The sequence below is a fragment of the Syzygium oleosum genome, unplaced genomic scaffold (assembly GCF_021117445.2).
Source record: "Syzygium oleosum isolate NSW1041296 unplaced genomic scaffold, Sole_v2.1 Sole_v2.01, whole genome shotgun sequence".
Classification (NCBI taxonomy): domain Eukaryota; kingdom Viridiplantae; phylum Streptophyta; class Magnoliopsida; order Myrtales; family Myrtaceae; genus Syzygium; species Syzygium oleosum.
This window is the reverse complement of record NW_026607485.1, coordinates 14,013,517-14,040,331: the sequence shown is the minus strand read 5'-3', so window position 1 is coordinate 14,040,331 and position 26,815 is coordinate 14,013,517. Positions and strand designations below refer to the sequence as shown.

The following is a 26,815-nucleotide window of genomic DNA, read 5'->3' as shown; positions in this document are numbered from 1 at the left end:
TACCTAATAGGAACAAGTCTTATTATGGTAGAACGCTGACAAGGAAGAAATCTAAATAAGAAATGTTATTTAGAAAGAATACCAGGATGGAATCAATTCTAGTGATTGTCTAATTAGAAGAATTCTAATCAATCGAGGAGATTTCTAATTAGAAGGTGATTTTCAATCAATCAGGGAGGATTCTTAACTTAGGTGGAGATCTACCGCTATAAACAGAAGGGCATAGGTGGAGGTTTCTGTGTGCACCGGAAAATACTCCGGAGAAATCACAAGAGTCTTCAACAATGTGCGTAAACACAAGAGATCTTGAGAGTTCATCAAGTGAGGATGTGTTTTGTGACAATTGTGAGGATTTATTGTGAGAAAAACACCGTTAGAGTGTTAATTGTAATCCTTTGATTATAGTGGAGCAGTTCCTGGATCAGCATCCCGTGATTTTTCTCATATTGGGTTTTCCACGTAAAAACTTTTGGTGTATCGTTCTTCTTTTGCTGTTCTATTTACATTTTTCTGCAAAGAGAATATACGGCGACATCTTGCACGATTCTAACAATTATAATTCCGTTGCGATCAATTGCGATCCAACTTAATTTACAAGAATTTTCTGGGTGGAATGCCGAAAGGAGTCACCTATTGGGCATGTTCCGCAGGTCCCATCCATCTAGCTTTCCAGCCTCTTTGAGAGCCTTTTTCCACTCTTGTATAGTCTCATCGCTGTACAGCTTCTTGGTTTCCTGCAAATACGAGGCCCCCTTATAGACCCCGGTTCGCAGTTGGACCTCCCGAGGTGCCACATCATAGAAAATGGGCACGATGATTTGCCCCCGAGTCTTCTTGCACTTCACCATGTGGACCAACTCCTGGAGGCACCATTTACTAGAGGCATAGCCTCTCGAGAAGACGGGTATGGAGATCTTTGACTGGTGGATCGCTTGGAGGAGCTCGGGGCCGATTTCTTCCCTGTGTTGGAGATTTTTGTTGTCTCTATACGCACGGATTCCCACGTCAACTAGGCTTGTGTAGAGGAAGTCGGTGATGCCCGCTCGGGTATCTGGCCCTCTGAAGCTCAAGAACACTTCGTAATCGTATCCCGACGAGGAAGCCGCCGTCCCTTCCTTTACTTGTGTCGAATTGATATCACGAGCAGGCCCACCTGCTGCCATTCCATTATGGACGGCCGCATCGTTATCGGCCCCGCCTTCAGTGGCGAAGTGACCTGCACTTCTCTTCATGAAATCCCTGAACAGGAGCGGCAAGAACGATGGTGGAAACCTTCACCCCGCAGGCGAACCACAGGTACTCACGCATTTTTTGTATCTCCACCAAAGAAGAGTAGTTAGAAAATGGTAACCTCACGTACCCAACAGAAGAAGGAATTGGTAATCTCTGTCTCGAGTCATTCCGCTTTGGGAAGCTGGCAGAGACAGCTAAATATATGCACGAGAGGGGCACGCGGAAGCTGCGCTAGTTTGCTACGCCTGGTCAAGACCATATGATGCACTGTTGCCACCTGACGTTACTGAGTCAAGACCATATAATGCACTGCGACATGCCAGTTTTAAGGTGCCAACTCTCCATACGTAAGATGCGATTCATCAGCAATTTCCTAAACGATGTCCCCATTGGAATAAGTCTTCGTTTTTCTTTTTGTTTTGACCATCAACATTTGAACAAGTCTTGGGAAAGAACATCCTTTGACTAAAATATATGTTGACTCTTCTCAGGTCTCCAGTACATGGAATGCACTGGCGCGACCATTTCCTCTTCTTTAACTTGGATAATTCAGATATATAGATTCATTTATTCTTATTTAATTGCCAGTGTAGAAACTGAATTAACCTATATCAAATATCCTCCTTTTTATCATTATTTGTTCACTTGCTTATTGGAAACATTAAATTGAACCAATCATCCGATAAAAAGTTTCGAAGAAAAGCACAAAAGCCTGCAAATTATTTCGTCGCATTGCATTTGATCAATCTAAGTCACTAAAGACGTCCGGGCCTTTGCTTCTCTTCTTAACATGAACCGTTTGAAAGATTCTTCAACGCTAATTTCTGGGCTAATTTGTCTAACTTTCAAATTAGACTGTCGTTTAATTTTTATCTTTACACACTTTATACTTTGCATACCATTTATACTAGATAACATTTCAATTTGAGTTTTTTTTCTCTGGCATCTGATTTCTACCCAAGCCAATTTCAAATTCCAACTTATATTATTGATCAAATCTAATTTGATATCTGTAATAAATATATAATCTAAGTTTTTTGAATGTATTTCCTATTGTATTTTGAAATTTTATGTAAGGCTACCCCCACTTTCTTATTTGAGTCAAGGGGGAGCTTTGGATTAACTTCAATATCCCAGTTCTATTTCCACTGACCAATAATTTTTTTTTAAAAGTTGACATTGAATTGTAATTTAGTTGTTCTATTTGTTTTAGGGAAAATTCCAATTAAGGACCCCAAATAGGGTCTTTTTCTCAAAAAAGAACCCCAAGTGGACATAGTGTCAAATAAGGGCCTGAAGTATCCAATTAATCTCCCGAAGTGCCCAATTAGTCTCAAGTAAGGGCCTGGGTTCGTCGGCCGATCAAATGCTCACCGGCCGGCGAGCACGTTACTGTTCCGGCAACCGAAACAAGGGCAATTTCGTCTTTTTATTTTTTTCCTTTTCCTTTTCCTTTTCTATTTTTTTTCTTCTCTTCCCTCCGCCGGCCATAGCCGGGGCCGGCGGAGGTCCCCGGCCTCAGGCGGAGGCTGTCCTCACCGGCGTCGGGCGAGGGCTGCCCTCACCGGTGTTGAGCGAGGGTGAGGGTCGCCCTCGCCCGCCCATCCCAATCGAGGGTCGCCCTCGCTCGCTGGCATCTGGCGGGGGAGGGCGACCCTTGCCAGATCGGGCGAGGGCAGCCTCCGCCTGAGGCCGACAGAGGGAAGAGAGGAAAAAAAAACAGAAAAGGAAAAGGAAAAGGAAAAGAAAAAATAGAAAAAGGAAAAAAATAGAAAAATACAAAACTGCCCTTGTTTCGGTCGGCGGAACAGTAACGTGCTCGCCGGCCTGTGAGTATTTGATCGACCAGCAAACCCAGGCCCTTACTTGAGACTAATTGGGCACTTCGGGCCTCTATTTGAGATTGATTAGGCACTTCAGGCCCTTATTTGACACTATATTCACTTTGGATCATTTTTTGAGAAAATGACCCTACTTTGGGTACTGATTTGAAATTGTCCCTTTGTTTTAGAATTAGATATGTCCTGTTTTGTCTTTTCTTCATATTGGAATTAATGTCAAGTTTACATTGGCTTAACTGGAAACATGCTCGAGTATGATAAATGTAGATCGACGTGACTTTCCAGAAGAAGCCTCGTTCCTAACATATAAATGAGCACGTTCCAACTCTCATTCATCCTTACTTCTTTCAAAATTTTCAAGTTCCAATGGTATCAGGTATCCCTTTGATACCTGAGTTGGATATATAGACTCAATTAGCGATTCGAAATCCCAATCGAAATCAGATGCCTCTGTCCAATGACTCGCAAAAGTTTGGTGAAGCCTCTCCAATGGCTACGACGACTAAGAAAATATCGACTCCTCCCGAATCTCAAGTATAAAGTTCTCTATTTCATATGATGCAACAACCCGGTCTGACGAGGGCGGGGAGTGGTCGCCGGGGCCAAAGGGTCTAGACAAGGAGTGGCTCATGGTAGGCTTCTAGGATGACGAATGAGGTAGGAATGAACCGAACTGTGCACCGAATATGGGAAGAACAATTTTGGAATATATATGTGAAAGCTGAAATTAACTCACAGAGGCGCCTTTTGACGTAACAGTAAGCTTTGCTTTGGAACTCCAAAGTTAAGCGAGCCTAGGCCAGAGCACTACTAGGATGGGTAACTTCCTGGGAAAATGTCTACTTATATGCCAAATGACAAAATCGTGAGGGTGGGTACGGGATGATGTCATGACCTACTCGTCCCGATCGGGGGTCAAAAAATGATTGGCTAGGTCAAGAGTTATTTGTCGATGAATGTGAACATTAATTGATTCGTTTGAAGGACAAACCACATAGTTTATTGATCCAAGGACCGAGGCACTTCCGAGTCTCATATCTCATGCAACGAGAATTGTCTAAAATAAGCATTCAATTGGAGTCGCCAGTAGCCATAATCAAGGGTTTGCTAGAAACCTTAATCAAGACGTGGGAGTATCGTCTCGATATACGTGAAAATCAGAGATTCCAAAGATTGGGGACTTGATTACACTAGCAATCTAACTAGTGCCCTTTCGATGCCTAAACTTGAAGATTCACAAACTAACATACCAGACAGCCTATCGAAGAAGCTTAAGATTCTACCTAACCATGCTAAAAATGAAAAATAACAACCAAAGTATTAAAGGTGCCAACCAAATAATCATAAAGAAAATAAGCAACTCGCGACCTAACATCATCTCTAAAAGAAGAAAAGGCAATCAAAAGCCCTAAAGTAAAGCTCTAATGACTTGTTCAAATTTTTGGGAATTTTTTTTTATTTTTAATTTTTTAAAATTTTCTGAATTTTTAATGTTTTTTAATGTTTTTCAGACTTTTTAATATTTTTTGGATTTTTAAACATTTTCGTATTTTTTTGGAATTTTTAATATTTTTGAATATTTTAATATTTTTAGTAATAAAATAAAAATTTCGGACCGGGTGACCCGGTCCCGATCTACCTACCTGACCCAGCTCTCTGACCCATTTAGGACCCCCTTTTCCTATTTTTTTTTCCTCTTTTTTTATTCTTTTTCTTTTTCCTATTTTGTCTTTTCTTATTGTCTTTATTTCTTCCCCTTCTGGACGTCTTCTTTTCCAGGACGCTTTCTTCCCCGGAGCTCCCACTGAGAACGTCTTCTTCTCAGTTTTTCATCGGCGACCACCACACCGACCCAAACTGGTCTCCTCGACTAGCGCCAACATCAAATATGCTCCGGCCAGAATCTCAACACCACTGTCACCGAACCACCATCCTTAATCCAGCACCACCAGCCACCACAACGCCAACTTCGATGATCTTTTTTTTTTCACTTTTTGATCACCAGATTTTCCGCGGCAACAATACGTGCTAAAACGCAAACAAACAGACATACGCGCATATGAAACGGAGATGGTGAGCCAACAGTAGCGGCATCAAACCGCGAGCAACACCGGCCTGGGGAATAGATCTCTGGTGAAGGACTCATCCATGGCCGACTCGAACGACGAAAAATATGCCACAAAACCGAGAGAAATCACAATGTCAGGTACCATTCGACAAATATGAGAACTAATCAAGTTTAAAAATCGAGTTCCAAGCACCGATTTCACAAAAAGTGACTCGGACCTCCATTTAGACATTTTATCAAACCAGTGGTATGCGGGGTTCAAGCGAAGACTTTAGGCCAAGATTCAGGGTGTTTTTTTGGCTTAAACGTGACGTGCAGAGACATAATCAACTATATTGAGCCACAACCTTGTCTCGGTTTGCATAGAAACGACCAAACAAACAAGACCAGATTCGGGGTTTCAAACTCGAAGAGCTTCATTGGAGCATTTCAACAAATAGGTGCGAGGTGCCTAAAAATAGGGGTTTCTAATCCGATTTCAGTGGGATTAAAAGGTTGTTTCTTGTTAAAAATCACTCAAGAACACTTCTTGGAGATGAAAGAAGACATTTTCCTCCTTTTGTGGTGCCGGGCGACCACCGAATAGACTCGGTGTGCCTGGCACCCGAGAGGCAGGGGAGGGGAAGCGAAAACAGAGGAGCAAGGCTAACACCCACCTGATTCATGGCTGGCCGGGGCGAGGTACGATGACTGGAGACTCGACAGCGACTCGGACGATCCTCTGGCGAGCGGGCGGGGCTCTTGGCCTCTCTTCTTATCCTCAAGATCTCTCTTTTTTCCTCTCCTTCTCCTCTCAAACTCTCTCTATTCTCCTTTTTTCCAGCCCCCGCCCCCACCCACACCCAATTTCTCTCTAGCTCTACCCCTCTTTATCCTTGAACGTTGCTCCTTTTCCTTGGGACCACTGGCTGCCTGACATCTTCCCCTTCGACACCGCGCAATGCTCCCTCTGTTGTGCGTTCTGTTGCTTCCTCGTACCGGCGTCCCCTTCTGGTCCCCTCTGCAGAGAAACGGTGAGGGGAAAGAAGCTAAAAGGAGAAAAGGACTGGGCCGGCCCGTGCCAGAAAGGGAAAAGGGAATTAAGACCGGGCCCGGCTGATCCGGTCCGATCGAACCAGGTCGGACCGGCCTGGATTTTTTGATTTTTTATTATTATTATTATTATTATTTTTAATATTTTTTAAAAAATTTAATGAGAAAAATATGTATAATAGACCCCATTAATGCAAATGCACCTAATGTCTATATGCCACGCAATTTAATGAAAATATTTTTGTTTAAGGGTTAAAAATTAACCCCTAATTTATATGTAATTAAACCTAAAACAGATAGGCAAAAATTAAGTGTCAACAACGGGCTAAAGCGGACAATACCTTGAGTGAATTAATCTAGGGATGTCAAAATATGGTATGAGAGTAGGACGCCCTCCAGTATGTGTGTGGTTCGGGGACAAACCACGCGGAAGCTGTAGGCCTGTAACGACCCAGTCCGACAAAGGCAGGGACTGGTCGTTGAGGCTAAAGGGTTTGAACAAGGAGTGGCTCCTGACAAGTTTCTAGGATGGCGAAGGGGACAGGAATAAATTGAACTGTGCACCAAAATGGGGAGGTGCCTTTTTGACATAACGGCAAGCTTTGCTTTAGAACTCCAAAGTTAAGCGAGCCTAAGCTAGATCACTACTAGGATGGGTAACCTCATAGGAAAGTGCTTGCCTGTATGCCAAAAGACAAAACCTTAAGGCTTAGTCCTGTAACGACCCGAACCTGCAAGGGATGGGAGTACAGCTCCGCCTCGAGGTTGGCAAAGGGGGCAAGAATGAACCGAATCCCACATCACCTGAGGAAGGTGTAGTAATTGTCGTGACCTACCCTCAGGGTGCACTACCTAGGAGTTCGGCTAATGGATTACTGTGGCTAAATCTAGCTCAAGCTCTCCCAAGCCCATTCGCGACTTAAGGTTAAAGTTCTTAACATGTAAATTATTTCATTTTGAAGTCGTTACTAATCTATTTTTGGTGGGTTAATTAGAAACCCAAATAAAGTAATGGGAGGATTACTTTACTTCTATGAACTAGAGATTATGGATACGGGGACTTATTTACGCTAGATTACCCTAATGCTTTTTCGGTACCTTTCTCTTTTATAAAGGCAGCTTGGATTAATTTTAAACCTATTTACTAACATGTAAGGTGATTACACGGGTACACAATCATGAAATAAACACTCAATAAACCAAATTATTTAAATAAATTACATCAAAGTAATAATTCAAACACCCAAATGGAAATCTATGAAATAAAGACTAAGCCTATCTTGATAACATGTTTTGGGTATTTTTTACTAAAATTCGTAATTAAAAATTAATGAGGATTAATTATCTATAGTTAGATATTTTTTAATTCAACTAGGCATTAACCTATCTTAATCCCAATTTAAATCAAAATCTATCTTAACTATGGATAATATCCTAGAATTCAAATTCTAACTAGAATTATCCTATTCTATCTATTAGGAAAGTTTAAACTAGAATCATATTCAGAACTATTCTATCTTATTCGAAAAATTTAAAATCTAATTTTATCCTAAACTACCACTTTAAATCTTTTTGATATTTTCGAATTTAGGAAAAATATTATCCTAATGCTATCTATAACTATAGATAAACATGCATGGCAATCAAACCAACATCAAACATCATCATTAGCAATCAAATCGCATCAAAATATATTAAAACTAGCACAATCTATTCAAATTTGGTAACTGATAAAACCAGCGAATCGTATCCTGGGCATCGGATAGGATTGTCCGATTAACTTTAAAACCATAAACCCGAAATCCTAAATCCTAAAATGCAAAACCCAAAAACCCAAAACCAAAATCAAAACCCCTTAACCTCAAACCCTAAACCCTAAAACCCCAAACCAAAAACACTAAACCCTAAAACCCCAAACCAAAAACACTAAATCCTAAACCCTAAAATCCCAAATCCTAAAACCTAAACTCTAATCGCAAACCAAAACCCCAAACCCAAAACCTATAACCCAAAACCTAAATCGCAAAACCTAAACCCGAAACCCTAAAACCCTAACCCCAAACCTTAAAACCCTAAACCCTAAAATGCAATTTCCTCGACCATCACCAAGTATTTGCTTTGTTTATAAGGAGTAATTTTCTTTATGATTGTATTAAGGTCATTCAATTGTATATCATAATATATTTTAATCTATTTCTAGTCCAGTTTTATCCAAACATGAATTGTTAAGTCTCCACTGACATTTTTATAATTAAATGAAAAATTTGGAAGTAGAAATTTTTAGGGTCGTACCAAACGCATTTATGTTCTTTTTCTATTCCGGGAATAGAAATTTTGTGCAGTTATCAAACTCGTTCTTTTGCTCAAAAACTCGTCTAGGGAATAGAAATAAAAAAAATATTTCTAAACATAAATTATTCCCGAGAATAGAAACGTTACCAAATAGACCTTTAGCTAGCCGTATGAGAGTCGTTAGAGACCTTCAAATAGAATCAGGACTGCTCTTGCAGTTGCTTCATTTGACTATCATTTTCCTAAAGTGGAGTCTGCTGCACTGACTATCATTTTCCTGAAGTGGAGTCTGCTGCACTTTCTCTAAGTAGAAAAACTGTCAACTGCGTGTATGATTTCTTTCCCGGTTTTCCAACGATGGAGTCTAGTCCCACAACGACTATTTTTTGTACTATCAACGATCATATCTCACCATCATCAAAGCCAGTACATCACTACCATGATCCAATGATGCACACTATCACTAGTGCAAATTATGAGTGATCTGGTCGACAATCTTCAGTGACGATACCAACTAAATGACATGTGACGACACGATCAATGATCTTTCTATCTTCATCAGTACCAAGAACCTCCAAGAACACTACATTGACTTGTCTTTCCAAGCTACCATGAGATACCGCTTATTTGATACTTGTTCTCCTAAATGTCAAAGCCTAGTTTCTCGTCCTTACTAATATAAAAAAATCATTAATGATATCCTCAAATTTAACCATCTACACTCTTCATAGTACACGTTAGTACCAAAGATAGTTTTAGGATCATCAAAATTCTATAGGGATGTTTTCCTAACAACTGGCATTCTAGGGTGGGGGCTGTGGCATCCTTTTGCGGACTTGATCTTGTGGTAAGATAGTTAAAAAGCTGTCGTTGGCGGGACATGTAAATTTTATTGGTTTTCTTTCTATTGTGTTTTCCAACTATTAAGTTCAGATCTGTTAATAATTACCTAGAACTCTCTGCTAGCTCTGCCTTGAAGAGTCCAGACTCTTTATGTGGATATCTTGAACTTTCTATGGCTCTCTTATTTACATTTACAATTCGTCATAGACAGCATCTTGTTTTCTTTCTTTTTTAAATAAATCAACCCATAGACAAAACACAAGCAGAATGGGGTGCAAACAGATCTCTACGCAAACCACCAATAGTTGGCATATCTAGTTGTGTGAATTGAGTCTTACATGTTCAGCTATAGAGCAATAAGTTGATTGAATACCTAGAAATTGTTGGACAAACATCTCCAAATGGATTTTGATGATACTCAAACTATCCTTAGTATAATATCTACATTGTCTAAGTTCATATATATTCAAAGGACTTCGTGATACTCATGGTGTAATTCATTGAAGAAAAGATCACGAGACTATCCTTGAAGGATCATATAAATAGCACCATTGAACACAAAGATCGGCTAAATGACGATGTTTCATTGATGCTGAAAAGATCAAGAAAATGGTAATGATTAGATAACGGATCATTTAATATGACCGTTGTCTCAATATTATAGCCGTTGGTGACTAGACATGCACAGCAGAAGATCCGACAGAAAGGAGAACAGGTGGTCTGACAGGTTGTCAGAGCTGCAACTATAGTATAGCAGCATAAGCCATTTCAGGAAAGTTTGGAGAAGTTCAGGAATAGGTTGTATGGGTGGTCAATTCCGAGGATAGCAGCACCAACGACTCTAACTGCTATCTTGCCTCTCCAGGATATCATCAATGACTATATTGAAGATGCTTATAAAAGAAAACATCTTTAAAGCCAACAAGTTAGAGAGAGTGCTTATAAATCATGAAATCTACTACTTGTTGTATACTGAGCAGAAAGCTCCTGTCCGTTGATAGCACTTACTGCATTGTGATTGTGTTGAAAGTTCAAGTGTACCAAGTAATAGCTGCATCCACCTCCTAATAGTGTGATCTATCAATTGATTGGAGTGGTGTACGCTGAGTGTAACTTGTTCAACAAATTACTAGTGCAATCTAGCCCAACTTGTAGCTGTTAGTGGAGAGAGTGAACATAGGCTTGGAATTAAAGCCGAATGACTATATATCCTTGTGTGCAGCTACTTATTCTTCTGCTTATCATTTCTAGCATACGAGTGATACATTGCCTCTCATACATACGGTGAAACTTGATATCTATTTGTTACACACTGTTTTCCGCAAAAGTTTTCAAAACCTCCAAAGCAACCTATTCACCCCCCTTTAGGTTGCATAGTTAGCCCTAATAGAAATAGTGGATAAAGACTTCCAACTATTCATTACAAAGTTTACTTGCTGGAAACTTTATGGGATTTTTTATATATTTATGGTATGGACATATAACTTTTTCAATCACTTGAAGCTCGAATTTTATTTCATGTAATCTTGAAGTGCTAATGCATTTTAAAATAGATTATAGGGAAAATTCCAAATAAAGGCCTAAAGTGCCCTCGTTTTTCAAATAAGGGCTTGAAGTAGATATTATCTTAAATAAGGGCCTGAAGGGGTCATATTAATCTCAAAAAAGGGTCTAACTTTGCTGGCTGAAGGGCATTTTTGTCATTTACTGTTTTTTTTTCCTTTTTTCCTCTTTCTGTTTTTCTTTTCTTTTTCTTTTTCCCTCTTTCCGCCGCCGGCAAGGTAGAGGTCGCCAGACTCAGGTGAGGGCCACCCTCACCGACGTCGAGCGAGGGCCGCCCTCGCTTGCCCAGCCCAGGTGAGATCGGGCGAGGTTCACCCTTGCCAGTTGTTGACACCTTATTTTTAGCTCATTTTTTTTTATATTTTCAGAAATCTCCAAATTAGGACTAGGAATCTTGGCCAAGCCTACAAACCCTACTTCTAAACAAAAAAATAAATTTTTTAGCATTTTCCTGCATTTTTCCTTAATTTCTTTTAGTCAAAATAAGTGAGAAAATCAAGAAAAATACCAAATGGAATCAGAAAATTTCATAAAAATAGTCATTAGTCTTATTTTAAATCCAATTTCATTAATACATCATCAATTTTGAAAAATCTCAATCGGGTATGTGTTTTTCTCAAAATTGGGCAAAATCAAACCCGAATTGAACCAAAAAAACAATTAAATCTTTTCTAGTCATTTTTAAGTCATAGTGTCTTCACAATAAATGATTCTGGGACCTTGAATTACATAATAGTTGGTCCAATTGCACAATTTGTCAAAGAAATCAGAAAACTCCAAAATTCAATCGAAAATTAAGAATTTTGAGCACAAATTGGGAATCGTGCCAAATATGAAATTGTCGAACCATGAGACCATCATTTCTAGGGTTAATCAGATGTGGGTAATTCAATTTTGGCACCAATTTTGCCTAATCAGGTCATTAGGACATCGAATTGAACAAAACCCCAATAACCCGAATACAAAATTTTAAAAATCTTGAACATGATTTTATCAAAAATTGGGGAAAATTACATATTTGGGTTCAAAATGTGATGAGGAATTCAATTTTGGGGTTTAATTTTGAAAATTCGATTGAAATTGGGCTTAATTTGGATATTTAAACAAAATCGGGCCTGCCGGGTTGACTAGGTCAACCCGACCCGACCCAACTACCCTTCTTCTTCGCCCGACTGCCCAGAACATCATGCTCGCGACTTCATGAATCTTCCCCGGTCAATCTAGCACGTGTAAATTGACTTGGCCAGCTGGAAAATCTCCAGCTGGCACGAGAGAATCAATCCTAACCGATTCTAAGTCGGTTCTAACTGAATTTGGGCAGGAAATCGAGCTACAAAAAACTAAAAAAACTGATCACAAGAGGAGGAAGATGTTCGGTGAAATGTCGGAGAGAGAGAGGAGAGAGAAACAACGCAAAAACAAAGAAAATCTAGAGAGAGAATAGGGAGTTAAGGTCCCCTGATCGAGTGTCCGGCGTCGGTGAATGGAACGGTGCCGGCGAATCGATCGTTCAAGGAGGACCTCCTCCTCTGTTAATCAGTAAAGAACTGATCGTGAGGCCCTGAAAATCCTGCTCCATCGGTGAATCCAGAGCCCTTTCGACGAATCCAAGACCACCAGGTTGAAGTTCAGGTGTCAAGGAACAACTCTATAGGCGCGGATCAGTTCGGCGATTTCTTCTGATCATCAAACGAAGAAGGTAAACATCGCTCATGATCACTGTTTTACCAAATTTTCCAGAATAGGTTTTAGCTCAATCGTGTGCGTTTCTTCGCGTTTTTGTTGTGATTGTTGCTCAAAACATATTCTGATCTCATTTTCATTGTTTGTTTGCACTTTGAATGAATAAAAATGCATTAAAACCGAGTCGGCCATTTCTGTAAAATCTTGCCGGAGCTCCTACGCCTCACCGGAGAGTCGCCAAGGCCCTAGGCCATTCAAGTAGGCTTTTCATTACCTTGTATGATGATTTGATTTTTGTTTTGAACGATCTAGACGGCTAGGGCGGTTAGAATTAGGATTTGCATTCTGAAAAAAAAACTTACCAAAAATAGTTTGCAAGTTAGGGTATTTAGACTGATTTTTCGCCGGCCGGCAAACGTCCGGCGGCACTATGATTAGGCTAGATCCATACTAGAACACATGGACATCACAATGAACCAATCAGAGCGGCAAAATAGTCGTTGGAAGGTCATCGGCGATGGGCCCGAACCGGCGGCCTCGAAAACACTTGTACTAAATTCATGCACACCAAGTGCTCGGGGAAATGCCACAATGAAATTCCATGGAAACGACGCCGTTTCGTCGCTACTTCTCGCCGGAGGAGACGATCGGCGCCGGCACCTGCGAGGCCCGACTCGGCTATGCCGAACCAGGTTGAACCGGGCCGTCCGGTTCATTTCCCGGCGGGAATTTAAAAAAAAAATTCACATAATGGTTCAAAAACACTGTGGCCAACCTTAGAAAGTGAAATTTGAATTTTTGGAAGTGCCCAAGTGGCATTTTTAGAAAATCTCAAATTCAGGGGTTATAACTCCTAAAAAACCCTAAAACCCTAAAAAAATACAAATCATGAAATGAATAAGCTTCTAGGGCTTCATTAGGGTTTGGATGTTATGATTGATTTTCATTTTTAGAGACCATTTAGGATTGATTGATTTGATTGACATTGATTGCGCATTTAATTCTTGATTGATTTTCCCCGCGATTAGAATGGATAAAATTAGTGGGTAAGCCTCGGAAACTTACATGACACGTTAGACATCATATCATTCTTAGGTACCGAAAGGGCATTAGGGATCTCGATTTAGGATCAATAACGTAACCAAGTCCCTGTACTCAGAATCTCTGGTTCGTAAAATCGTGGTATTTCTCCTATACCCCGATTAGGTTTTTAGTCTGCCTACCAATAATGACTAGTGGCGACTCCAAAATCAAAAACTTAGACCAAATAGGAAATTACCATCCACTGTCACGTAAGGTATGGTCTGGGAGAGACCCTTACACGGAAATACCTCCTTAGCGCACAAATCCCGAAAGTCCAAAAAAAGCGCGACGCGACAGGCTTGATGACTCCACTGGGGATTGACCTTTTCTAAGTGGACTTAGGCCTAGATAGAACGATATGCATGTGTTTTGTGCTTACAAGGATCCCATGTACGTCTTGCTAATGATAGTGTTAAATGGTTTTGCAGGTGGGTGGTATAAGGGGTATAGTCTTTGCTAACCCTTGTTTTGTAGGATGGTGTTGGGATTGAATGTGGTTCGAATGAATTTTAGAAGTGCTGTTTGATTATTAATTGCTATGTATGTATTTAAATTGCTTTAGCACTACACCAATAGCACACACCACCCGTGACCCAACCCCGGCTACATTTAGGATTACCCTTAGGAGGTATGTGTTTAGGCGAAACTATGAGCCAATTGCTTATGGGATTATTTAAATGCAATACCGATCACCGAGGTGGAATAATATTCCATTACTTTGGGTCGATTGCCTATTGGAATGGAATCCCTTGTCCATTAAGGTGGTGACCTTGAGCCTTTAGTATATCCTACCCTTTTAGGCGTCAAAACTTCACTGGTTGCATTCGCTTGTCTTTGTGGTTGGTATACCTAAAACCAAACAAAAACGTTCTGGTAAGCAAGTATCGTTCCATTCCATTCTTTTACAATTATGCAAGTTAGTTGGCACATTTTCAAAAAAAATGCCTAAATGACATTCAACGCTTGGTCTAAATGCCCTTTCCTATTAGAATGCATGATTAGGGTGTCATACTCCATTTGACCATTCTTTCATTCTTAGATAAAATGTATAGGTCCAAGGTGAATTTTCCATGTAATTCAAGTGCTTATTCGTTCATTTCAATGTATTCGAAGTTGTAAATCATAGTTTAGGACTTTATGATTTAAATGGAGTATGACAGAATGGGCAGTTACATCACACATTGAATTTATCCATGATCTCAAATATATGCTCTTTTAAGGTCTAAACGGACTCGAAATGACATTTGCATTACTTTCTAGGCATGCAAGTGTATTTTACCTCCGTCTTACCTTAAAAGGACATATAATTAAAATGGAGGCATTAAAATCAATCGGTAATCCATGGTGAATAATAATCAATTTCTTTTACGTGCTTTAGATCAAAATGGGGAAACTAGACATACAAGTCATTCCTATTCTAAGAAAGGAGCTTTTGGCATGATGGGTAAACATGACAAAGGACAACAAAGCATACGTAAGGGAAAGGCTCGGGTATTTGTTCAAGCTCATAAACCTAGAGTACCAAGTGAGCTTAATTCAAGCATTATCCCATTTCTGGGAAGTTACCACTGCCACATTTCAATTGGGCGAGCACGAGATGGTACATACACTAGAAGAATATAAGGCAACCATTGGGATTGATTACGTGTGACATCCTGAAATTTGCCCATTTGGGATTTATGAAATGCTTGGTTTTATGAACATACTCGTAGTTAGTTTTTGCCCGGAACTGATCATTCTTGGGATACTAACCAATAGGGAAAAGCTAATTAGGAATTTAAATTCGTGCGACTAAAGAAAATTCGATCGTGAATTGATTTTCGACCATAAAATCGTCGAGGTGACATTTTGAGCAACTGTAGACCGATCCAAGGATAGCCAGGGGTTAGTTCGCCATTGTCATAGTAGTGGATCGCGGGTGATTCCGCTGGACCACGAAATGAATTGACGAAAGATCATGAACCTATGCCAAATGATCGTGCCCCTCGGATCTAGCGATCGATCCTCGCGATTAAGAGACAACCGAAGTCGTCACGGACCGAATGAACTTGCACGTGACTCGATTTATTATCGGTCACGGGTCGAATATACGAATTTCCCCAAAAGCCACCCGTTAGTTTGAGAAACGCTCGAGCTACGTTAAATAAAATTCGATTATTAATTAGAGCTCGAATTGGACATCGGAAAATTGAGAGCACAACGGGACGTTAGGACGACGTTGTGGTTGGAACGGACAGCTTTGGATTTTCCCGGATCCTTCAGAAAAATTCAATTTCGGCAAGAAAATGAAAAAGTGACCATTTTACCTTTGGGGATTTATAAAGGGCAAGTATTAAAGGGGAAGGGCATTTTGGTCATTTTGCCCTAACTTTTGAGTTGGACAATTTTGCCCTTGGAATTTTATGAAATTCCCAAATTGCCCTTGGATATTTTTGGGAAAGATTCGATCCGGGCCGTCGATCTCAAGATAAGATCGAATCTGAGCTGTCGATTGGAATTGTGAGTAAAGGGCATGATGGTAATTTGGCAAGTCAATTATTGATTTGACTATTTAATCCCCAAACCCTTTCTCTCTCCTCACTCTCTCTCTCTCTCTCATCTCTCGGCCCCATCTCTCTCTCTCCCTCCCGATCGCCCTCTTCCCCTTGGCTGCTCGACGCCGTGCCGCTGCCGCCGCATCGCCTCACCGCCCTCACGCCACCGCCACCACCATTTTCTCTCTCTCTCTCTCTCTCTCTCTCTCTCTCTCTCTCTCTCTCTCTCTCTCTCTCTCTCGGCTCACCTTTTCTCTTCCTTGGCTATGGATAGCCGGCCCAAGCCGAGCAAGCCACTGCCGTAGCCGTACGCCGATTGCCACCGCCGAACCGCACGCCGCCGCTCACCGTTGACCGCCACCCTTTTCCCGCTCTAGCCGAGTCAGTCTAGAGTTTGGCAAGTCGCGCCCTAAACTTTATTTAGGACTTCGGGTATCGACGGACAAAATTGAGGTGGAATCGGGTTAAATTAGACGCGGATTAGTATGGTTTTAGGGGCGGAATTGATTAGTGGGCCTAAGGAATGAATTTGGGGAATTTTGGTGGAAATTTAGAGGCCGAGTATATGCTGAAATTGCTAGTTGAATGCTGGAAAATGTGGTTCTGTATGTAAATTAGGTATTTAGATCCGGCAACTAATTGTGGGAAAATGTCATGAAGAGCCGAAACTGATTTGCCGTGGTTTTGACATGCAAAAATGCCAATTGGTATGTTGGTTGTGCGTTTGAACTGTGATTGAATTGTGGTGATGAAATTGGGTGCATTGGTGTGCAATTGATTGATTGAAATATGCTTGATTATATGCACGCTCGGGCTGAATTGAATTAATTATCAATCGACCGTGTTGAATGCTTAATGAGCATGAGAATGTGTGAGAATTGATGCGTGTACGAGCCACGTGTGATTGGCCAATTTATTGGCAAGTGAGTGTTGAGCGTGTGAATAAGCAAGAAATTGTGTGTGGTGTGACATGTGTGATCGTGGAAATCCCTGAGGCAGTACCACTACGCGGGGATGTTTCCGTCCTGAGGCGGTACGGCTACATGGGACGATGCCCGGTATTATCGAAAGACGGCCAACCTGAGGCGGTACCATTACGTGGGTTGTGTCGTAGGTGGTGGGTGTTGAGCCTGAGGCGGTACCACTACGCGGGCAAAATACACGGCCTGAGGCGGTACCATTACGCGGGCCTTGAAATGTTGTTTTGAGATGGTCGCAGTGAGCCTGAGGCGGTACCATTATGCGGGCCACTAGCGAGATAAGTGTGAGATGGTCGTAGTGAACCTGAGGCGGTACCATTACGCGGGTCATTGGCGAGTAGTGTGCAAAAGATGTGACGAGATCGGAACGAATGCATGAATATAATTAGAACATGCATGTGATTGGAAATTTTACTCCTGTGGCTAACGTGCAGGTTGCACGCAGGATAGGCCCAGGTAAGAGTAAATGATGTGCATGCTAAGTGATGGTTGGGTGTGTGATTGTGTTTTGTGATTGTCTGGAGGTACGTGATAGCCTAGGTGGGATTTAGGGTGTGTGCTTGCTGAGATGTATTCTCATGGTTGTTTCAACCAAACATTTCAGAACCCCGGCCTGAGCAATGGATCCTTCGCCACCGCCGCCTGAGCGTTTTGGAGTTCCAGTGCACACCGACCACGATGTCACAGAGTACCCTGTAGATGAGTTCATGACCTGGATTAAGCATACTGCGGTAGTCTGGGTAGATGTAGGATTACCCCTATTGGAGGCCCACACATACACCACCTAGTTCTTCAGGGACGGGATAGACGAGTTTGGACCCGTCCATGGATTTGACGTCCCCTTTGATGGAGTTGGGGACTGGGACCCGTCTGCTATACCTCCTCCGGATGGCGAGTTGACTAGTGTGGAGACTAGTCTAGCGCAGTCAGGATTACAGCCGGCGCCCGTAGCATCTGAATCTTTGAGGGCCGAGCAAGAACCAGAGCCTGAAGGATCGCAAGCGGGGTACGATCCGATGGATGTGGATCTTGAGCCAATTCCAGAGGAAGAAGAACCCGAGGCGGAACCTGAGAATGAGCCTGCTGAGCCCGCTGAGCCTGAAGAAGAACCGGAGTACATTCCTCCGTATGAGTACTGGATGAACCCCGATTTTGTGCCTGATGACGATTTCTTTGAGGAGTCCGATTCGGAGGAGCGGAACGCGGTTCCGGCGGAGTCGGGTGACATAAACCACCCGATCGAGATTGAGGTAGAGTCGGAGTCCTCGAAGGAGCAGTCTGTTCAGGGAAACTCAGATTCAGACGATGAAGAATCAGACTCAGAGTGGAATCCAAGCAGAGGGCGTAGGGGCTAGGGTTAGGGTTTGATAATAGGCTTTTTGAGGAGTCTCATTTTTTGTGATAGAATACCCAGGTCATCGATCGTTTTTGAATATCGATGGTTTATAGTGTGGTGTGCATATATATATATATATGGCGGCTTGTACATTGTAAATATTATATAAGTTTGAATGAGAAGTGAATATGTGCATTCTCTCTGATTACCCCAGTTTTAATTGTCCGGGTATTTGTAGTTTCCGCTGATCATTTTAAATCTCTGATAATTATAAGTGAGGTCGACGATACCCTGGGATGTCGTAATAATCGACCAGGGAAGTGAGTCGCACGCTCGATAGAGTTCGGGGCGTGACATCCTTGTTGAATTGGTGTCAGAGCGAAAACAGCTTGATCGAAACTAGTCGAAGTTTGGAGTGATAAGGAGTAGAGACCCTGGGGTAATAATTTAGGGAGACCTTAGCTAGTTATAGGGCGGAATGAGCTACATGTGCCTCTAGATTGTTTGTTATGATTGATTGAGTGAGTTGATTGTTGTGATGACTAAAATGCAGGTGCGTCTGGACCTGAGGTAAGTGTTCAGACTCTAGTGATTGTGGCCTCGTGACTGTAGTGATTGATTGCTTGCTGAGTGAATTCTTGCGTTAATTCACTGTCTAGGACTAGACTGATCTAGTTGGCCTAGATTACTAATTCCTGAGTGGAATTATAGCAGGTAGGAGAGTTGTAGGAAGCTGTAATAATGAGCAGCAAAGGAAGAGGTGTAGGAAGAGTCCCAAGAAGGGGCGCAGGAAGAGGAACAAGAGGTGGAGGTCGTGCTCGAGCTAGAGTTGTAGAGGACTTCGGAATGGGTGCTAGAGCAGTAGAAAACCCTGGAGTTGATGCAGGAGCTACAACGAACCCCAGAGTTGATATTAGACCTGCAGAGGATCCTAGAATGGAAGCGGTCATAAGGATCCTAGAACAGATTGGTAATCTAATAGGACAGCAGACTCAGGAACGAGCTACTACGATTGCCCAAGCTGCCGAGGCCGCTGTGGCCGCTGCTGATAATAATAATAATGGGAATCAAGGACAGGGGCAAGTGAATGTGAATAGACAAATGCACCAATTGGTCGAGCATTTTATGAAGCTAAAACCGCCTAAGTTTACTGGAAGAAGTGACCCTGAGGCTGCACCACGATGGGTAGAGGAACTCGAGAAAGCCTTTGAGGTATTAAGGTGCACCGATAATGAGAAAATAACCCTGGCGGTATACCAATTACAGGATAATGCGAATGATTGGTGGAAGGCCACCAAGAATAGAGTGTTTCCTAAAGGTACTGCCTAGACTTGGGCTGCCTTTACCGAGAGTTTCTATGGAAAGTATTTCTCGGAAAGTGCTAGGGAAAGAAAGCTAGCACAGTTTATGAGACTCTGCCAAGGCCAGATGACGGTAGATCAGTATGAGGCGGAATTTGCTAGACTGTCTAAATTTGCTCCTAGGATGGTAGAGCATCCCGAGGATAAGGTGCGAAGATTTCGGGATGGATTGAAAGCTGACATTCGCAGCCAGTTGATACTGGTAAATCTGAGGACTTATGAGGAAATATATGATAGAGCACAGGTTCTTGAACGGGATTAGGTAGATAGGGCCGCCGCTTCTGGGTCGAGGTTTGCCCAGAATAGGGACAACCGTCAGTTAAGGAAGAGGCCAATGACGGGTAATCGACGTTTTGTCCTTCTCGCTAGAAGGAATATAGGGAAGCCGGCCCGTAATCAAAATGGTCCATGTAGGGTATGTGGGGAAAGGCATGACAATGGACCTTGTCCAACCCGGGATGGAGCCTGTTTTGGGTGTGGTGGATTTGGTCACCACATAAGATTTTGCCCCAATCTCAGACAAAATAGGTCGCCTGCATTGCCGCCACCCCGGAATGGGAATCAGACTGGAGCGGTCCAGACAATAAATCAGAATAGGCCACAGGCGCAAGGACGAGTGTATGCCATGGCCAGAAGAGAGGCTGAGAACGCGTCAGGGGTTGTCACAGGTATGATTTCTCTGTGCAACCATGCTGCGTATGCTTTATTTGACCCTGGGGCGTCACATTCTTTCATATCTGAGCAGTTTGTTGAGTTGATTGAAATAGAACCGCAATTGCTTGATGTTGTGTTATGTGTGACGACTCCCTTGAATGATAAGATGCTGATTTCATTGGGGTGTCCGATTGTAAGATTGTGATTGGGGATAGGGAGGAAATGATTGATTTAGCGGTTCTAGCCACGTACGATTTCGATGTGATAGTGGGTATGGACTGGCTGTCTAAGCAGAGGGCCATAATGGATTGCAATAGTAGGGTGATCCAATTTAATCCTGTTGGACATCCGGAATTCAAATTTGTGGGAAATCGAGGAGGACCCTCGATTCCATGGATTTCGTCGCTAGAAATGACTAAGTTGTTGAATGAAGGGTGTCAAGGATTTCTAGCGGCAGTAGTTGATTCGACGGCTGAAGAGCCAAGGCTAGAGGAGATAGCCGTGGTGTGTGAATATCCCGATGATTTTCCTCAAGAATTGCCGGGATTGCCGCCAGAAAGAGAAGTAGAATTTATAATCGAGTTGGCACCTGGAACTGAGCCAATCTCGAAGGCACCTTATAGAATGTCGCTGTCGGAGTTAAAGGAATTAAATGTGCAAATGCAAGAATTGTTAGACAAGGGATTTATTCGTCCGAGTGCGTCTCCGTGGGGAGCGCCGGTTTTATTTGTGAGAAAAAAAGATGGATCGTTGAGGTTATGTATAGATTATAGGCAGCTGAATCAGGTGACGATAAAAAATAAGTATCCCTTGCCGAGGATTGATGATTTGTTTGATCAATTACAAGGGGCCTCGGTGTTCTCTAAAATTGATTTGAGAACAGGGTATCATCAATTGGGGATTAGGAAGGAGAATATACCGAAGACGACATTTAGAATAAGATATGGACACTATGAGTTTACGGTAATGCCGTTCGGATTGACGAACGCCCCTGCTGCCTTTATGGATCTAATGAATCGGGCGTTTAAGGAATTCTTAGATCAATTCGTGATCTTTTTTATAGATGACATATTGGTGTACTCGAAGAGCCTAGAGGAGCACGAGTTTCACTTGAGTAAGGTGTTGCAGACTTTAAGAGAGAACGCACTGTATGCTAAGTTTAGCAAGTGCGAATTCTGGCTCAATCGAGTAGCATTTCTCGGACATGTGATCTCTGGGGAAGGCATCTCAGTAGATCCATCGAAGATTGAGGCGATAATGAAATGGCCGAGACCAACGACGGTAACAGAAGTTCGGAGCTTTCTAGGTTTGGCCGGATATTACCATCGCTTTGTGGAAGGATTTTCGGCAATAGCAACACCGTTGACACATTTGTTGAAAAAGGAAACGAAATTTGAGTGGACCGACAAATGTGAAAGGAGTTTTCAGGAATTAAAGCATAGATTGACAACGGCACCAGTGTTGACTATTCCGTCAGGACTCGGAGGATACGAAATTTATAGTGACGCGTCATTGAAAGGATTGGGGTGTGTACTCATGCAAAATGGACAAGTAGTGGCCTACGTGTCATGGCAGTTGAGACCGCATGAGTTGAATTACCCGACGCATGACTTGGAATTAGCCGCAATAGTATTCGCCATGAAGATTTGGCGACATTATTTATGCGGAGAGAAATTTCAGATCTATACCGACCATCAGAGCCTCAAATATATGTTTTCTCAAAAGGAGTTAAACATGATGCAGCGTCGATGGATGGAGTTGTTGAAAGATTACGATTATGATATATTATATCATCCCGGGAAGGCTAATCGGGTAGCCGATGCATTGAGTCGAAAGTCGAACATCGCGCATTTAATGGTCAAGGAATGGACATTGTTAGAAAAAGTGCGAGACTCGGAGTTTAGATTCGAAGTAAGTCAAGTCTCGAGCTTACTGGCTATGCTTGGGATTGAATCGGAGATTCAGGCTAAGATTAAGATGTTACAGTCTACGGATCAAGAAATCCAAAGGATTTTAGAGATGGAGAGGCCAAGAGAAAGCCGGACTTTCAGATATCCGCGGATGGGATATTGAAGTTCCGAGGACAATTATGTGTGCCTGACGATGTGGAAATTAAGGAAGAGATTTTGTCAGAAGCGCATCATAGCAGTTATAGTATCCATCCAGGTAGTACTAAAATATATCAGAATTTGAGGCAGTACTACTGGTGGAATGGTATGAAGGTAGACATAGCCAGATATGTAGCCAAATGCCTGACGTGCCAACAAATGAAGGCACAACATTGCAAGCCTGGAGGATTATTGCGATCGTTGGAAATCCCAGAATGGAAATGAGAGCATATAACTATGGATTTTGTGTCGGGATTACCAAGGAGCCAAAGAGGCCATGATGCTATTTGGGTGATTGTCGACAGATTGACTAAGTCGGCACACTTTTTGGCTGTGCGAAAGGATTTCACATTAGATCGGTATGCTGAGTTATATGTGCAGCAAATAGTTCGATTACATGGGGTACCAGTTACTATTACCTCAGATCGTGATCCTAGGTTTACCGCCAATTTTTGGAAAAGTCTGCAGACGGCATTAGGATCCAAGCTGCAGTTCAGTACAGCCTACCATCCTCAAACAGATGGCCAGTCTAAGAAGACGATTCAGACTTTAGAGGATATGCTTCGGGCATGTGTGTTGGATTTTCAGGGTAAGTAGGAAGAGCAACTGCCCCTAGTAGAATTTGCTTATAACAATAGTTTTCAGCAGAGCATCGGAATGACGCCCTTTGAAGCACTATATGGCAGGGCTTGTAGAACGCCCGTGTGTTGGGATGAAGTAGGAGAAAGAAGTATAACCGGGCCAGAGTTAGTTCAACAGTCGGTTGAGGCTGTTAAGGTGATTCGTAAAAGGCTAAAAACAGCTCTAAGCCGTCAAAAGAGTTATGCAGACAGAAGGCGAAGACCTTTGGAATTTCAAGTAGGGGATCACGTATTTCTTAAGGTATCGCCCATGAGAGGACTATCCAGATTCGGTAAGAAAGGAAAGTTGAGCCCGAGGTACATGGGACCTTTTGAGGTTTTAGAAAGGATCGGCAAATTGACGTATCGCCTTGCACTTCCACCGAATTTATCACAAGTGCATAATGTGTTCCACGTATCGATATTAAGAAAATATGAGCCGTACCCAACTCATGTGTTAAATTTTGAGGAGATAGAAGTTGACAACAAGGTGTCGTATGCCGAAAGACCAATAAGGATCGAAGATCGGAAAGAGCGAGTTTTGAGGAACAAGACGATCCCGATGGTCAAGGTTGTATAGGAGCATCACGGGACAGAAGGCGCGACGTGGGAAAGTGAAGAGCAAATGCAACGTCAATACCCCAATTTGTTTGAGTAGTAGTGGGATTTGTAAATTTCGAGGACGAAATTTTTGTAAGGGGGGAAGAGTTGTGACATCCTGAAATTTGCCCATTTGGGATTTATGAAATGCTTGGTTTTATGAACGTACTCGAAGTTAGTTCTCGCCCGGAACTGATCATTCCTGGGATACTAACCAATAGGGAAAGGCTAATAAGGAATTTAAAATCGTGCGACTAAAGAGAATTCGACCGTGAATTGATTTTCGACCATAAAATTGTCGAGGTGACATTTTGAGCCACTGTAGGCCGATCCAAGGATAGCCAAGGGTCAGTTCTCCACTGTCATAGTAGTGGATCGCGGGTGATTTCGCTGGACCACGAAATGAATTGACGAATGATCCTGAACCTATGCCAAACCATCGTGCCCTTCGGATCTAGCGATCGATCCTCGTGATTAAGTGACAACCGAAGTGGTCACGGACCGAATGAACTTGCACGTGACTCGATTTATTATTGGTCACGGGTCGAATATGCGAATTTCCCCAAAAGCCGCCCGTTAGTTTGAGAAATGCTCGAGTTACGTTAAATAAAATTCGATTATTAATTAGAGCCCGAATTGGACATCGGAAAATTGGGAAGTCACAACGGGACTTTAGGACGACGTTGTGGTTGGAACGTACAGCTTTGGATTTTCCCTGATCCTTCAGAAAAATTCAATTTCGGCAAGAAAATGGAAAAGCGACCATTTTACCCTTGGGGATTTATAAAGGGCAAGTATTAAAGGGGAAGGGCATTTTGGTCATTTTGCCCTAACTTTTGAGTTGGATAAATTTTGCCCTTGGAATTTTATGAAATTCCCAAATTGCCCTTGGATATTTTTGGGAAAGATTCGATCCGGGCCGTCGATATCAGGATAAGATCGAATCTGAGCCGTCGATTGGAATTGTGAGTAAAGGGCATGATGGTAATTTGGCAAGTCAAATATTGATTTGACTATTTAATCCCCAAACCCTTTCTTTCTCCTCACTCTCTCTCTCTCATCTCTCGGCCCCATCTCTCTCTCCTTCCCGATCGCCCTCTTCCCCTTGGCCACTCGCCGCCGCCGTGCCGCCGCCGCACCGCCTCACCGCCCTCACGCCGCCACCACCACCGTTTTCTCTCTCTCTCTCTCTCTCTCTCTCTCTCTCTCTCTCTCTCTCTCTCTCTCTCTCTCTCTCTCTCTCGGCTCACCCTTTCTCTTCCTTGGCCGTGGACAGCCGGCCCAAGCCGAGCAAGTCGCCGTCGTCGCCGTGCACCGATCGCCACCGCCGAATCGCACGCCGCCGCTCACCGTTGACCGCCACCCTTTTCCCGCTCTAGCCGAGTCAGTCTAGAGTTTGGTAAGTCGCGCCCTAAACTTTATTTAGGACTTCGGGTATCGACGGACAAAATTGAGGTGGAATCGGGTTAAATTAGACGCGGATTAGTATGGTTTTAGGGGCGGAATCGATTAGCGGGCCTAAGGAATGAATTTGGGGAATTTTGGTGGAAATTTAGAGGCCGAGTATATGCTGAAATTGCTAGTTGAATGCTGGAAAATGTGGTTCTGTATGTAAATTAGGTATTTAGATCCGGCGACTAATTGTGGGAAAATGTCATGAAGAGCCGGAACTGATTTGCCATGGTTTTGACATGGAAAAATGCCAATTGGTATGTTGGTTGTGCGTTTGAACTGTGATTGAATTGTGGTGATGAAATTGGGTGCATTGGTGTGCAATTGATTGATTGAAATATGCTTGATTATATGCATGCTCGGGCTGAATTGAATTAATTATCAATCGACCGTGTTGAATGCTTAATGAGCATGAGAATGTGTGAGAATTGGTGCGTGTACGGGCCACGTGTGATTGGCCAATTTATTGGCAAGTGAGTGTTGAACGTGTGAATAAGCAAGAAATTATGTGTGGTGTGACATGTGTGATCGTGGAAATCCCTGAGGCGGTACCACTACGCGGGGATGTTTCCGTCCTGAGGCGGTACGGCTACACGGGACGATGCCCGGTATTATCGAAAGATGGCCAACTTGAGGCGGTACCATTACGCGGGTTGTGTCATAGGTGGTACGTGTTGAGCCTGAGGCGGTACCACTACGCGGGCAAGATACACGGCTTGAGGCGGTACCATTACGCGGGCCTTGAAGTGTTGTTTTGAGATGGTCGCAGTGAGCCTGAGGCGGTACCATTACGCGGGCCACTGGCGAGATAAGTGTGAGATGGTCGCAGTGAACCTGAGGCGGTACCATTACGTGGGTCACTGGCGAGTAGTGTGGAAAAGATGTGACGAGATTGGAACGAATGCATGAATATAATTAGAACATGCATGTGATTGGAAATTTTACTCCTGTGGCTAACGTGCAGGTTGTACGTAGGATAGGCCCAGGTAAGAGTAAATGATGTGCCTGCTAAGTGATGGTTGGGTGTGTGATTGTGTTTTGTAATTGTCTGGTGGTACGTGATCGTCTAGGTGGGGTTTAGGGTGTGTGCTTGCTGAGATGTATTCTCATAGTTGTTTCAACCAAACATTTCAGAACCCTGGCCTGAGCAATGAATCCTCCGCCACCGCCGCCTGAGCGTTTTGGAGTACCAGTGCACACCGACCACGATGTCACAGAGTACCCTGTAGATGAGTTCATGACCTGGATTAAGCATACTACGGTAGTCTGGGTAAATGTAGGATTACTCCTATTGGAGGCCCACACATACACCGCCTAGTTCTTCAGGGACGGGATAGACGAGTTTGGACCCGTCCGTGGATTTGACGTCCCCTTTGATGGAGTTGGGGACTGGGACCCGTCTGCTATACCTCCTCCGGATGGCGAGTTGACTAGTGTGGAGACTAGTCTAGCGCAGTCAGGACTACAGCCGGCGCCCGCAGCACCTGAATCTTCGAGGGCCGAGCCAGAACCAGAGCCTGAAGGATCGCAAG

General features: G+C 42.8%; 1 protein-coding gene and 1 pseudogene across 1 annotated transcript; one reads left to right on the top strand and one right to left on the bottom strand.

The window, feature by feature from the left end:
* Positions 1-626: 626 nt before the first annotated feature.
* LOC115693176 (disease resistance protein L6-like) lies at positions 627-1,232 on the bottom strand. Its single transcript, XM_030620158.1, has one exon. The coding sequence runs from the start codon at positions 1,230-1,232 to the stop codon at positions 627-629; it is 606 nt and encodes a 201-aa protein (XP_030476018.1).
* A 29-nt stretch (positions 1,233-1,261) lies between these two features.
* The window catches only part of LOC130140555 (uncharacterized), a 92,392-nt pseudogene continuing 66,838 nt past the window's right edge, over positions 1,262-26,815 (top strand).